This window comes from Toxorhynchites rutilus, chromosome 1, assembly GCF_029784135.1.
Source record: "Toxorhynchites rutilus septentrionalis strain SRP chromosome 1, ASM2978413v1, whole genome shotgun sequence".
NCBI lineage: Eukaryota > Metazoa > Arthropoda > Insecta > Diptera > Culicidae > Toxorhynchites > Toxorhynchites rutilus.
Window position 1 is genome coordinate 139,115,855 of NC_073744.1, and position 15,267 is coordinate 139,131,121.

Sequence of the window (15,267 nt, forward strand, 5' to 3'; positions counted from 1 at the left end):
CATTGCCGAAAAACATCTTCTCGTTTTTCCATCATCATACTTTGTCGAAAAAGGACTAATTATGGTTTAAAAACAACGCGAAACCGAACGAACCGTTTGAAAATCAACGAACGCCAATATTATACCTTATTTTGATATTTTGGTAGTTGTGGATAGATTGGTTTGTGATTTGATTTGAATTTGAATTGATTTAAATGTTTTTATAGTTTGTGAGTAATGTGTATTAATAATTATTTATTACAATTCATATTTACTAAATTTTTTCTCTATTTATTTTGTTGAATATGATGAGAAATTTTTTTTTTTCAGTTCTATAGTCACCTTCAACACGTTTGGTTTGTCACATTACTTCCATTTTTTGGAAGAATGTCGGAAGTGTGAATTGAACTCGTGGCCTTTTGCGTGAGAGGTGCGGATGTTACCACTACGCCAAATCGCCTCCGTGAGAAAATAATGTCAAGTTTATTCATTTAACCAACTGCACTGTTTTCAAATTGATAATTATTCAGTAAAAAAAACTAAAGATAGGATTTTCAAAAAAATTTTGCTATGGGGGTCTAAGGACTTCATTCTAAAAAAGGGGTATTTTGCCCAAACCAGTTTTAAAACCCCTGGTCTAGAGAATCCTCTTGCGAAAGGTGCTTGCAAGCAACCAAACAGGGCGATGAAGTAAAATTTGATCAAAAGACGCACTCGAAAGTGGTACAACAAAGTTTTGACGAAGTACGAAGGATGCATGCTGATGGGTGACGAAACGGACGTGAAGATGGATTTTAGACTACTCCCAGGCGTGAGATTTTATAAGGTAACTTCCAGATGTCCCCATTCGTTTCCGCTGATAAATTTGCCAGAAAGTTCTTGATTTGGCAAGGGATTTGCAGCTGTGGACAAAAGTTCTCATCTTTCTTTCTTTCTTTTAAGAGGCTTTAAACTTTGCAGTTCATTCGCCTCTGTTCTCATCGCAAACAAGACAAAGGACGCGACAATGAATAAGGAAGAGTGCCTGCAGAAACGGCTTGAGCCTGGGACCTTTCGAAGTAATCAAGTCAACATGCTGGCGTCATTTTATTGCTCATTTAAAATAATATTTTACTTTTAACGCACGAATGTAAAATCGCTAGAACTGTCGCTACAACACTACACATCATCGGTTTTTTTTTCTGTTTATAACCCATCATCATCAATCAATCACTACTTTCCACATAAGCTCTAAACCTACGTGGGTTAATGGTACATTATGTAAACTCGTTCTACCAACAGTGAACAAACATCAATGTTTTCCTCTCCTACAAATTTTCCTTTTTTGTATGTTTTTTTTTTGGTCGTACTACCTAATATCGTTTCCCAATAAATACTTACAGAACGGTCCTACTTTTGACTGCAGTTATTGTTGTTTCCAAAAAACACGGGAGACAGGCGGTTCGTGTTGTGGCGTTGTGTGGTAAAAGTTCTCTATATATGAATAGTGTTCTGTTGTTCTTACTTTCTCTCTAAATACGAATTTCTAACAAGGCCAAAGTCGGGTTCCAAGAGTCTTTTGGGTGTGTACATAGCTGGATCGTCTACTCAGTTTTTGTGGAAAAGGTGGTTCTCTCTGTTAACTTGCGTTACTTCTACTTTTACACTTTGATGTGGGATTTGATGGTTGTATGTTACGATGGGAGGTGGTTTGGGTAGATATGATGGTTGGAGAATGTCGTGTAACACTAAACTCCGTTACATTCATGCATGTTTTCTTGTTTGATTTTATTGTTTGAGTATTATGATGATGATTGCGTGCTGCTAGCAGTTCCATCCGTCTTATTTACGAGTTTGTTCTGTTATTTTAGCTTACACTACAATGAATATGGTATCTGACGCTTATCTGTTAGTGTTAATATTCCCTTGCGGCTTAGTTTGGAAAATTTTCACTACGCTCACTTGCGAAGGATCTCCGGGAAATTTTCTGCCATCAACGAGTGCTGCAGTTATTGTTTGTTTTGTTTCGTTTTGTATCACAATTTTGCTTCGATTATTTCCCCGAAATCCTTCCGCTCTCTCTCTCTCTCTTTCTTTTTCGAACGTAAACTAGTTTCCTCTCATTTATCCAATCAACAGATCATTCTATCTAAAAGTAAAAGAATTATAAAAAAATAACTCATTATAACTACTTAAAGCATGCGGCCCTGCTCTTCCGATCGTAACCTTAAATATTACGATCTCAAAAGCAGAGCACCGTTCTCGCCGAAACCGAAAAAATCCTTCGTTTCTGTGCACCTCCGGATCCGTTTCTCTCTCTCCCATTTATCTAAGATAATTGCAAAATCTGTGTCAGATATTCAACATCCGTTGAGACTCCTCACATCCACACGCGCATCCATACGCAGAACGGAAATCATTTGTGTCGTTATCACTCGGGTCGTCTAGGTGTTAAAACTTAAACATTAAAATAGTGGGAGGGGGAAACTTATCACTAAAATTACTTCGAGTTCGTCAATGTTACAGGCTAAAATCAATCTTACATCGCTACTACTGATGGACAGCAGAATAGAAAGAAAACAAATGCTCTGAGGAGTGGGGGCAAGGCGAGGAAGGGACTTATAGGGAGGTGGAAATAGGTTTGACACTTATTTCGAGAAGACCGCCGTTGTGGCACGCAATTTCGCACGGGCATTCAGATACTCCGGATTGATGGAATCGGCCTGGTCCTGCTGGTTGCCAGCGGCTGCCGCCGCCAGGTTCTTCTGCTCAAGACGTGCCGCTCGTTGCATTATCACCCGACCGAGTTCGTTGGCGATTGATTGCTCCTGGGCCTGCTGCTTGGCGAGGTTCTGCGCGGCCAGTACCTGGCGCTCCTTCTGCTTCTCGAGGGCTCGCTGGAGTTCGGATTTTTGGTTCAGCACGTTTTTGCCCCTGCGGGAAGAGAATGGGTGTATGTTTAGTATTTTTCCACAAGGTAATTTGTTTATAATGATCTAGTTGACCCGGCAAACTTCGTCCCGCTCAAAATTTATTTTTGTTATCAATACCTTCAATAGGGTGGCAATGGATGTATGGGAAAAAATTCATAATCGATTTTCAAAAACCGACCATGTACATTTTGTTTATTGGCCTAAAAAATTATCTGTGCACAGTTTCAGCTCGATCGGACATGATTTAGGGGTGCCTCAAAGCGCTCAAAGTTTTGATGTTTTGATCCTCGAAAATCTTCCAAGGGGGGAGAAAGGAAATTTGGAAAATCGAAATTTTTTTCGATGCCAAATGACTTAAAAGTGCATAAAACGTCGAGATCTGGTCTCATCTCGACATGGACAGTTTTGATTTTTTGATCCTCGAAAATCTTCCAAGGGAAAATCTTAAAGGAAATTTAGAAAATCGATTTTTTTTTCGTTTCCAAATGACTTAAAAATGCAATTTTTTTTCGATGCCAAATGACTCAAAAGTGCATAAAACGTCGAGATCTGGTGTTATCACGAAAAAAATTTTGGCCGAATATCGACTTTTTGGGCCTGAGTGGGCAAAAAATCAAAACTTCGAGTGCTTTGAGGCACCCCTAAATCATGTCCGATCGGGCTGAAACTTTGCACAGATCATTTTTTGGGCCAATGAACAAAATGTACATGGTAGGTTTTTGAAATTTGACATTACCATTTTCGCTGCCACCCTAACCTTCAACCATTCACGTTTGCTTACTAAGCGCATGTTCATCGGTCCAATCGCAGAATTGTTCGTTGATTGATCTTCTAATCGACCCATTGAAATTACCCTTTACTATAAAATTCCTGGTACTTCTACCAAAACTCATCATTAGAATATCAGATTATTTACAGACAATTCTCGCGTAACTTTTGAAAAGGCCCTAAGCAACAAATGTAAACAAATCGAGTTAATGGATGCACACTATTAGTTCTCAATCATTGAATGCATTGAGAAAACAATCGTTCAAGTATCTATCCTTTTCACATTTTTATCACTGATAAGCAATTCCAAATGAAATCGACAAATGACAAAACTTGAGTATTTTTGATTCGAATGAAGGTGTGTATTCCGTTAGGGTTAGAGGAAATATGAGTTTTCCACAGGGATTGGGATTTTTTTTGACTCAAGCGTAACTTTTGAAAAGGGCGTATCGATTTTAGTAAGAGAAATCTTTGATAATTTATATCTCAAAAACTATGAGTCGTACCGAAATAGTGTCTTAGAAAGAGTTTTAGAGTATTGATGGTTGAATATGAAAAAAATGTACACTTAGAAAAAAAAATAGTACTCTTTTTTTATTTACAAAATAAAAATTCAATTTGCAATATCCAAAACATATTTTTTATTTATTTTTTTTATTTTTTCATACAAAATAGAAGTCATGTAGAAAATTTAAAAAATGGGACCAAGATGGTAAAACTATTTTTGACGAACTTTGTGGAACATCGAATTTTTAGGAATTTTCGAAACTTCGAATTTTTGTATGTTAACAATTATTTTTAGCCACAAATTATGAATCCTGATGTTATTTAAAACAAAAAAGGTCATTATCAATCTCCTTTTGAATCTAGCCATTCTCGAAATATTTTAAAAAATATTTCTAATTTATTGTCTTTTTTATAGTAAATAATCTTTTTTAATATGTTTGTCGTGTTATACCGTCATGTTCATGGAATTTTATGAATTTGCTTATAATTTCCAACAACTTTTCCAAATACATCATCATGGTTAATTTTTTGACTCAAGCGTAACTTTTTAAAAGGGCGTATCGATTTGAGTAAGAGAAATCTTTGATAATTTATATCTCAAAAAATATGAGTCATACCGAAATAGTGTGTTAGGAAGAGTTATAGAGTATTGTTGGTTTAATTTGAAAAAAATATACACTGAGAAGAAAAATTAGTACTCTTTTTTTTTATTTACAAAATAAAATTTTAATTTGCGATATCAAAAAATGTTTTTTTAAAATATTTTTTTCAATTTGTTCATATAAAACAGAAGTCATGTAGAAAATTTAAAAAATGGGCCCAAGATGGTAAAACTATTTTTGACGAAATTTGTGGAACATCGAATTTTTAGGAATTTTCGAAACTTCGAATTTTTGTATGTTAACAATTATTTTTAGCCACAAATTATGAATCCTGATGTTATTTAAAACAAAAAAGGTCATTATCAATCTCCTTTTGAATCTAGCCATTCTCGAAATATTTAAAAAAATATTTCTAATTTATTGTCTTTTTTATAGTAAATAATCTTTTTTAATATGTTTGTCGTGTTATACCGTCATGTTCATGGAATTTTATGAATTTGCTTATAATTTCCAACAACTTTTCCAAATACATCATCATGGTTAATTTTTTGACTCAAGCGTAACTTTTTAAAAGGGCGTATCGATTTGAGTAAGAGAAATCTTTGATAATTTATATCTCAAAAAATATGAGTCATACCGAAATAGTGTGTTAGAAAGAGTTATAGAGTATTGTTGGTTTAATTTGAAAAAAATATACACTGAGAAGAAAAATTAGTACTCTTTTTTTTTATTTACAAAATAAAATTTTAATTTGCGATATCAAAAAATGTTTTTTTAAAATATTTTTTTCAATTTGTTCATATAAAACAGAAGTCATGTAGAAAATTTAAAAAATGGGCCCAAGATGGTAAAACTATTTTTGACGAAATTTGTGGAACATCGAATTTTTAGGAATTTTCGAAACTTCGAATTTTTGTATGTTAACAATTATTTTTAGCCACAAATTATGAATCCTGATGTTATTTAAAACAAAAAAGGTCATTATCAATCTCCTTTTGAATCTAGCCATTCTCGAAATATTTAAAAAAATATTTCTAATTTATTGTCTTTTTTATAGTAAATAATCTTTTTTAATATGTTTGTCGTGTTATACCGTCATGTTCATGGAATTTTATGAATTTGCTTATAATTTCCAACAACTTTTCCAAATACATCATCATGGTTAATTTTTTGACTCAAGCGTAACTTTTTAAAAGGGCGTATCGATTTGAGTAAGAGAAATCTTTGATAATTTATATCTCAAAAAATATGAGTCATACCGAAATAGTGTGTTAGAAAGAGTTATAGAGTATTGTTGGTTTAATTTGAAAAAAATATACACTGAGAAGAAAAATTAGTACTCTTTTTTTTTATTTACAAAATAAAATTTTAATTGGCGATATCAAAAAATGTTTTTTTTAAATATTTTTTTCAATTTGTTCATATAAAACAGAAGTCATGTAGAAAATTTAAAAAATGGGCCCAAGATGGTAAAACTATTTTTGACGAAATTTGTGGAACATCGAATTTTTAGGAATTTTCGAAACTTCGAATTTTTGTATGTTAGCAATCATTCTTAGCCAGAAATTATGAATTCTGATGTGATTTAAAACAAATAAGGTTATTATCAATCTCCTTCTAAATGCAACCATTCTCGAGATATTTAAAAAAATATTTCTAATTTATAATCTTTTTTATAGTAAATAATCTCTTTTAATATGTTTGTCGTGTTATACCGTCATGTTCATGGAATTTTATGATTTTTTTTATAATTTCCAACAATTTTTTTGATTGATTGAAGTTTGTATTAAGACAAAAAAAAATTTTTAGTTTCGCTACGTTTTGTATTAATCCACATGTCTTCGAATGTTTCGTAACGTAACTCCTAAACATATGTCTTTATCATAACGATGTATTTGGAAAAATTGTTCGAAATTATAAGCGAATTCATAAAGTCTCATGAAAATGGTATAACACGACAAACATATTTAAAGGGCCTATTTACTATTAAAAAGACAATAAATTACAAATATTTTTTTAAATATCTCGAGAATGGCTACATTTAGAAGGTGATTGATAATAAATGTTTTAAATCACATTAGGATTCATAATTTGTGGCTAAAAATGATTGCTAACATACAAAAATTCGAAGTTTCGAAAATTCCTAAAAATTCGATGTTCCACAAATTTCGTCAAAAATAGTTTTACCATCTTGGGCCCATTTTTTAAATTTTCTACATGACTTCTATTTTATATGAAAAAATTGAAAAAAATATAAAAAATACATATTTTTGGATATCGCAAATTTAAATTTTATTTTGTAAATAAAAAAAAGAGTACTAATTTTTCTTCTCAGTGTATATTTTTTTTTCAAATTAAGCAAACAATACTCTATAACTGTTTCTAACACACTATTTCGGTACGGCTCATATTTTTTGAGATATAAATTATCAAAGATTTCTCTTACTAAAATCGATACTACCTTTTCAAAAGTTACACTTGAGTCAAAAAATGAACCATAATGATGTATTCGGAAAAGATGTTGGAAATTATAAGCAAATTCATAAAATTTCATGAACATGACGGTATAACACGACAAACATATTAAAAGGGATTATTCACTATAAAAAAACAATAAATTAGAAATATTTATTTAATATCTCGAGAAAGGTTGCATTTAGAAGGAGATTGACAATAACCGTTTTTGTTTTGAATAACATCAGGATTCATAATTCGTGATTAAAAATGGCTGCTAACATACAAAACCTCGAAGTTTCGAAGATTCCTAAAAATTCGATGTTCCACAAAGTTCGTCAAAAATAGTTTTACCATCTTGGGTCCATTTTTTGAATTTTCTACATGACTTCTATTTGGTATGAAAAAAAAAAATATGTATTTTGGATACTGCAAATTGAATTTTTATTTTGTAAATAAAAAAAAGAGTACTATTTTTTTCTCAGTGTACATTTTTTTCATATTCAACCATCAATACTCTATAACTCTTTCTAAGACACTATTTCGGTACGACTCATAGTTTTCGAGATATAAATTATCAAAGATTTCTCTTACTAAAATCGATACGCCCTTTTCAAAAGGTACGCTTGAGTAAAAAAATCCCAATTACTGTGGAAAACTCATATTTCCTCAGCCCAAACGGAATACACACTTTCATTGGAATCAAAAATACAAGTTTTTAAAATCTGCATTTTTAGGACGATTTCATTTGGAGTTGCTGTGATACAAAAAATCTCCAATGTACAGATTCGAATTTAAACCACTCGACTTCGGACCACTTCGGTTACTTCGGACGCCACTTTCCTCTGACGCTCGATACGTCCGAAGTAACAAAGCAATCAAAACAACACGAAGTCGCACTTCGGCCACTTTGAGTTTTTGTTATTTTCGGGTGTAGAAACAGTTTTTAGTGCAATTCAACGAGTAACAACAATAATGATCTGCTTTTAGCACAAAGTGCAAGTATTTGGATCGTTGTTCAGTAGTTATTTTCAAATTTACATCATGCAACGTAATTTGTCCAATGTGCAAAGCGGTCTGTCAAAACATCCTATGTAACATTTTTCGCTCGGAGGCTTCAATTTCAAACTAAAATCACATTACAACAGTTACGATTGGTTTTTCATAGTTATTATTGGCTGCTAGTGGTAAAAGTAGTGATAAAGATCGATTCCTTTTGAAACAATTCGCGGATCAATGTTCCGGTCTCCTTCGTTTTTCTCGAGTTTATGTGAATGTTACATAGGACCTTCTCAAAAGTTACGCGAGAATTCTCGCTCAAGATTTTTCAACCACTTGCAAATAACAAGTTTCTCCGTTACATGGAATAAATATTAGACACAGAAAATATGATGGAATAAAGACAGCCCAAAATCGAACAATTCCTTCCTCGAGTTTTGCTCTCATCAACACATTCGGCGATCCATTTTTATTTACAGTTATATCTCGATATAAGGCAACTTTATTTTTTTTCTCGTTACGTTATGTAGCAAAAACAAATGTTCTTTGATTGATGCAAAACTGTTCATGGTTACTCAAAAATGCACAAAAACAAATTTTCTATCACCCAGTAGTATTTATAAACCTTTCTTATGCCTATTTAAGATAATTTCCGTATACTAACGGTCACTTTTAAATAGAGGAAATGATCTGAAAAAAACTGAAGTGAAATTCGTATCAATTAGTGATGAAACGGATATTAGTTTGGCCGGATATTTCATAGTTTCTATGTTTGACTTAGTTTATTTCTAAATGGAAATTCTTCTGGATTTTGTTGTCGAAACATGTTCGAAGCTATGCTAAAAGTTCAAAAAATGCCATAATAATACCAAGTGGAAAGACCGTTCAAGAATATCAGGTTGAAGGCATGCGTATTTCATAAGGGAAATTGTCGTGGACTGTAATACAAAACAATCCGTACATTGCTTTTCCACAAGTTTCTTAATATTAAAAAATAATGAGATAAATTCAGGTAAAAGTAACACGAATCGATTAACATATTTTCTGAAATGTTTCAATCAGCTAAATGTACTGATCGGCGTCATTGTTTACGTTTGTGAAATGTCCATTAAGTACAAATTCAACCATGTATAGATATGCGTCGGTAGTTTCCAGAATTAAATTAATTCAACTTTATTGAATAACTCCGTTATCCATGTTGAGATCCAAAATGAAAACTGGACGTGTAACATTTATTTTAAGAAGATTAAATGTTTAAAAAAATGTGGGCTTCATTTCTTTCCGTGTCAACTAGGGCAATACACGTTTTGAAAATATAAAACATTATACTATACGGTTTAGATAGGACATATTCACAAAAAATTGAGAAAAAGACCAATGCTACCCCATTTTACGGTACTTATAAAACTTACTAGAAACATTTATTCGAAATAATTTATACTCCAAAAACTATTTCTGTATTGTTTATTTTTAATTCTAAGACATCTTAAAAAGTTACGTTATATCGAGGTTGCTTTATATCGAGGTATGACTGTATATTAGGGTGCCAATGAATGTATGGGAAAAAATCGACCCTAAATTTTCAAAAAGTTACCCTATACAAAATGTTCACCACCTCGAAAAAACACCCTATACCAAATTTCAGCTCAATCGGACTTAAGGGAGAGTGGCGCAAATCCATTTTTCGTATCGCATGCCGAAAAGAAAACTAAATCTCAGAGTTCCGATTTTTGACAAAAAAAATTTCGAGATGACACTAGATCTCGACGTTTCATGCCATTTTAAGACATTTGGCATCAAATTTTTTTTTTCGAAAACCCCGATTTCCTTTACTCCCAGGATCCAAAATTGGGGTTCCCCTATTTCCCAGGATCAAAAAATCAAAACTTTGAGCGCTTTGAGGCACCCCTAAATCATGTCCGATCGAGCTGAAACTTTGCACAGATATTTTTTTGGGCCAATAAACAAAATGTACATGGTAGGTTTTTGAAATTTGACATGACCATTTTCGCTGCCACACTAAAGGCGCGTCCACATTATGCCGAATGATGCCGATCGGCCAGTACCAGGCGGCATATTCGGTTCGATATGTAATGTGGACACCCCATCGGGTGCACGAAGCCGATGTCCCATTGGATGCACGAAGCCGTCACGAACACACGAAGCACAATGTCGTCAACGCTAATTTACTTCGTTTTGTTTTGGTTCGACATTCTCGAACCGGACCCACTTATTTCGTTTTGATTCGATTCGGGTTTCGGCACGTCGGCAAGCCCGGGCGGTACGTTCACATTTAGTTGGCTTTCGGGCGGCCAAGGCCGATTGGTGTAATGTGGACGCGTCTTAATATTCATATCTAGGCAAACCTTTTTTGTGCGGGGGATAGGGATAGGGAAAATCGTGCAAAACTTCACCAGTAGCGTTAAAAAATCGTGTTCGGTACACATTTTGAAAAAAACCTTTTTTTGTGCGGTAGATAGAGACCGCATAAAAAAAGTTTCCCCCAGGAAAATAACTCAAATTCACGCCGTTCACCGTTCAATTTCCTTATGTTTACTTGTTTTGCGATGGGACACTTTGCCTTTTCGGTTGCGCGTGGCTGTTTTATGCTTTAAGTTGCATGTCGAAACATGTTGCTGTTAGAAATCATGTCATGCAAAAACTTAGAAAAACTTAGAGCATTTGATGGGAGGAGAAGAATGATTTCAGAAGTGGATAATTGAGACGCAAATATGCTTTTTTCGCACTGAAATGCATAACCATCGAAAAAAACTAAATGGACGATAACTTCGTCAAATATGCTTCTTTTCATACACCGCACAGAAAAAAAATCGCACAAAAAAAAATCGCACAAGAAAAAACCGTACAAAAACAGGTTTCACTGTACACCGCATAGTTTTACTAGCAACACCGCTCCAGTGAGAAACAAAAACTCTCTCGTTTTATCTCTTTTCCCATTCGTTGCTTTCCGAAAATGGTGACCGAATGATGACGTAATTTTTCTTGTATCATGTATTGCTTTGCACTTGTCCGTGCAGAACGGGACGATATATGTGGTTCAAACTTGTATGCAGGCTTCGGAAATAGTGTGCGATGTTTGGTACAGTTCGGATATGCAATCAACAGTCTTCGTTTCTCTCTTGGTTTAAGGTGAAGGTGGAAGCTAGCCATTGTAGTAGTATAGGTAAAACCACGTGCAAAAATGGGGTAATAGTGTTTGTGAGAGAAGAGCAAAGCACATGTAAATATTCAATTCACTTATCAGACTGTGTGGCGCTACATTGACACGAGTCTTTGAATACATTTGAAAAAAGAAAATAACAATTCAATACTAAAGTAAAATGTAGGGACGATATGTTCCGATGAACAATTGCAAATATAAATATATAGAAGGTGCATTTTCATATGAAGTAAAATTCTGATGTTACGCGAGCGTAACATGAGCAAATTTATAACACATGCGAATTGGGGCTCTTTTGGTATTAACAAGTTCTTCCGCATAGTAACTCGATGTTGATAATTCCTTAATATTTTCCTTCGTTGATCGTATTGTTTTCACATATTCACGTTGGAGAGCCTTAACCCTTCGCTTCGTTGGCCGAGGCATTTTGATTGAAAGTAATACTTTTCCGTTTACTGTTTTTGAAAGCATAGGCAGCCGTGGCAGTGTTTCGAGCTCTGCAATACAATTTTCTTACCCAATGTTAAAGTTGCTAAAACTTACATTATAGACCCATTAAACGTAAAAATAATAATTGTATTGATATCAACACAATTCTATTCTATTGGTTTTTATGACATGAAACGCTATGACTCAGGAATAACATTTTATTGAGTGGTTTTTTCTAGCTGTTTCAATGATGTTGACTCGCATCAGTATTGAAAAAAACGATGCTTTCACCAATACAAACAAAACTATTGCCGAAGATTGAAAAATGAAAATTTAACTTTCAGAGCACTAGCTCGAGTTTTCCGACGTTTTTCACTATACATTGCACCAGCAGATGGAAATTTAATAACTTGTGAGTAATCGATTAGAGTTTGGTTGATATTACATGATGGGAAATGTGCGAAAACGATCATTTTCTTCACACTATTTCGCAAAATTATTGATTTTCGGGCGAGGGGTGAGGGAGGGAGATGAAAGAAATGAGCGCCATTGTGGCTAGCTTAAAATTAGCGCCATTGACCTTCACCTTAATCATTTAGTGTAACACAAGTGATTATTGTCATCCATACAAGTATCTGAATGATCCACTTCTATTTGGTTATATGTTCGTGATAGGTTACCTTCATGACACATTGTGTATCATTCGATATTGATCAAAATCCAAACACTGGTTGGTCTTTATCCCTTGCAGTGAATTTTTGTTGAAAACGTGTTTGATATCCATATTTAGAAAACAAAGAAAGGACCAGGAATCCGGAAAAGGCAACATTAGTTTTCGTTGAGCGTTGACCGCTGTGCGGTGTTGAGCGGTTAAGCGACGTTTAGCGCTGAAAGGCGTTGATCGTTCCGTTTCCGTTTCTTTTTCTTTTTTTATACTGTATTATAGTGACTTTCAATACTTTTCGGCTGGTTCGTCACTTCCATTTTTGGAAGAATGTCGGGAGTAAGAATTGAACTAGTGACCTTCAGCGTGAGAGGTACGGTCCGTTTCCGCTTTCTATGCTCTTTTATCACCGCCATTTCGTTCTAACACGATCTTAGTTTCTAACACTTTATTTGTGTAACTCCACTTCACTATCTCCATTTTCGGTCTTCCACGGCCGTTTTCAATGAACCGGAAGCCACCATCTTCTTTCCCAAAATGGCATCGGAATACGATATTCGACTTCTGCTCTTGAAGCGCTTTCATCCAATACCCATATCGTAGGGGTTTTCTGTCATCGCTGGTCATTTAGAGCCAGTATCTTAAAACCGGAAATCAAAGCATGATTATGTGTGTTTTCCGCTCGTCCATTATGGTCACAGATGTTGCCCATATATTAGGCTGTCAAAAAAGTCCTGCGGTATTTCCGCGAGGTGTCGTTGTAAGCGCGTAGTTCTAGTTGTATTCATTGTATAGAGTCATACTATAGCTTGTTGGAAAGGTATTTTTGCGCGCTATAATGTAGTCCTTGACAGTGTTTTGTTTGGTTAAGTCGTTCGTGAGTTATAGTGTCGCAAATATGGAGCAAAATAAAGGGAAAATCCGACATATTTTACAGTACTACTATGACAAAGGCAAAAATGCATCTCAAGCTGCCAATAAAATTTGTGCAGTTTATGGACCCGATACAGTTTCCATTTCCACTGCACAACGATGGTTTCAACGTTTTCGTTCTGGTGTAGAGGTCGTCGAAGATGCGCCATGCTCCGGAAGGCCTGTCGTCGAAAATTGCGACAAAATCGCTGAATTAGCCGAGAAAGTAGCAGCCGTAGCATCGGCCAAGAGCTGGGGATAAGTCATCAAACCGTTATTAACCATTTGAAGAAGCTTGGATTCACAAAGAAGCTCGATGTATGGGTGCCACACACGGTGACGCAAAAAAACTTCTTTGACCGTATCGACGCATGTGAATCGCTGCTGAATCGCAACAAAATCGACCCGTTTCTGAAGCGGATGGTGACTGGCGATGAAAAGTGGGTCACTTACGACAACGTGAAGCGCAAACGGTCGTGGTCGAAGCCCGCTGAAGCGGCTCAGGCGGTGGCCAAGCCCTCATTAACGGCCAGGAAGGTTCTGCTGTGTGTTTGGTGGGATTGTCAAGGAATAATCTATTATGAGCTGCTTTCCTATGGCCAAACGCTCAATTCGGACCTGTACTGCCAACAACTAGACCGCTTGAAGGTAGCACTCATGAAGAAGGGGCCATCTTTGATAAACAGAGGCCGCATTGTCTTCCATCAGGACAACGCCAGGCCACACACTTCTTTGGTGACGCTCCAGAAGCTCCGGGAGCTCGGATGGGAGGTTCTTTTGCATCCGCCGTATAGTCCGGACCTTGCACCAAGTGACTACCACCTGTTTTTGTCCATGGCGAACGAGCTAGGTAGTCAGAAGTTATCCACAAAAGAGGCCTGTGAAAATTGGCTATCCGAGTTTTTTTGCCAATAAGGAAGCGAGCTTCTATAACAGGGGTATTATGAAGTTGGCATCTCGTTGGGAACAAGTCATCGAACAAAACAGCGCATATTTGACTTAAAACAGATGATTTTTTTACTAATTTTATGAACAAATGAAAATTTAAAAAAATACCGCAGGACTTTTTTGACAGCCTAATATTTGGGGGTGTATGCCATATCGGGAATAGATTCATAAAACATAGCGATACATAGTTATACTATACATTCACTCTCAATTGGTTGACATTGAATTTTATGCTTGGATTTTCACTAACACGCAATGATCTTCAATTTCGACGTTACGAATATCATGACGAAAATCAAGATGCAAATGAAAATGATGTTCATTCCACTGGTGTTCATTGATAGTGTTGTTTCATATTTATTGACTCTCGCTTGAGCAGTAAGTTATCAATACAAGGCCGGCGGAAATTCGCCGTATTTGAATGTCATGAACGGGAATATTTTCGGCACCTGATTAAAACTTTTGATTTCATCGAACAATATGGTTTCTTTGGTATATTTCCGAGTGGGCGCCAGCTTAAACACAGATTTGTGTGATTTCAATACTCTGTTTTCAAAACATTTTTCAGGCTATTGAAACAATTTTTCCAGTCAATAAGTAACAATAAGTAACGGGTGTTAAATAAAAAATGAGAATTTTTTCAATACCTTTCAGTAATTCAAATAAAGAGCCTAAAATTTTCTTTCTCCAAGAAAATTGCTCTTTGGGCTCCCTAGAAACAGTAGGCGTGTTTGGTTTTGCCAGTTTGAATTTAGTCAAAGCAAAGATGGCGTCGAAACAGCACGTGCTCCGCGAACGCATTGTACGGTTCTACGAAACGCATTTCCAGCAAGGAAAAAAGTTCACGGTGGCACTATTTAAGGAAGAAAATGTACCTGTCAGTACGGTATATCGTGTCCTGGGTTCCCTGAA

At 35.2% G+C, this 15,267-nt stretch overlaps 1 protein-coding gene across 5 annotated transcripts in view; it reads right to left on the reverse strand.

The window, feature by feature from the left end:
• Window positions 1-1,060: 1,060 nt before the first annotated feature.
• The window catches only part of LOC129766399 (protein FAM107B), a 205,480-nt gene continuing 191,273 nt past the window's right edge, over window positions 1,061-15,267 (reverse strand). For all 5 annotated transcript variants that reach the window (XM_055766930.1, XM_055766925.1, XM_055766938.1 and 2 more), the window contains one exon: window positions 1,061-2,892. In XM_055766930.1, the coding sequence (XP_055622905.1) occupies window positions 2,607-2,892 (286 nt within the window). In that variant the 3' untranslated portion in view covers window positions 1,061-2,606. The remainder of the gene's footprint in view (window positions 2,893-15,267) is intronic.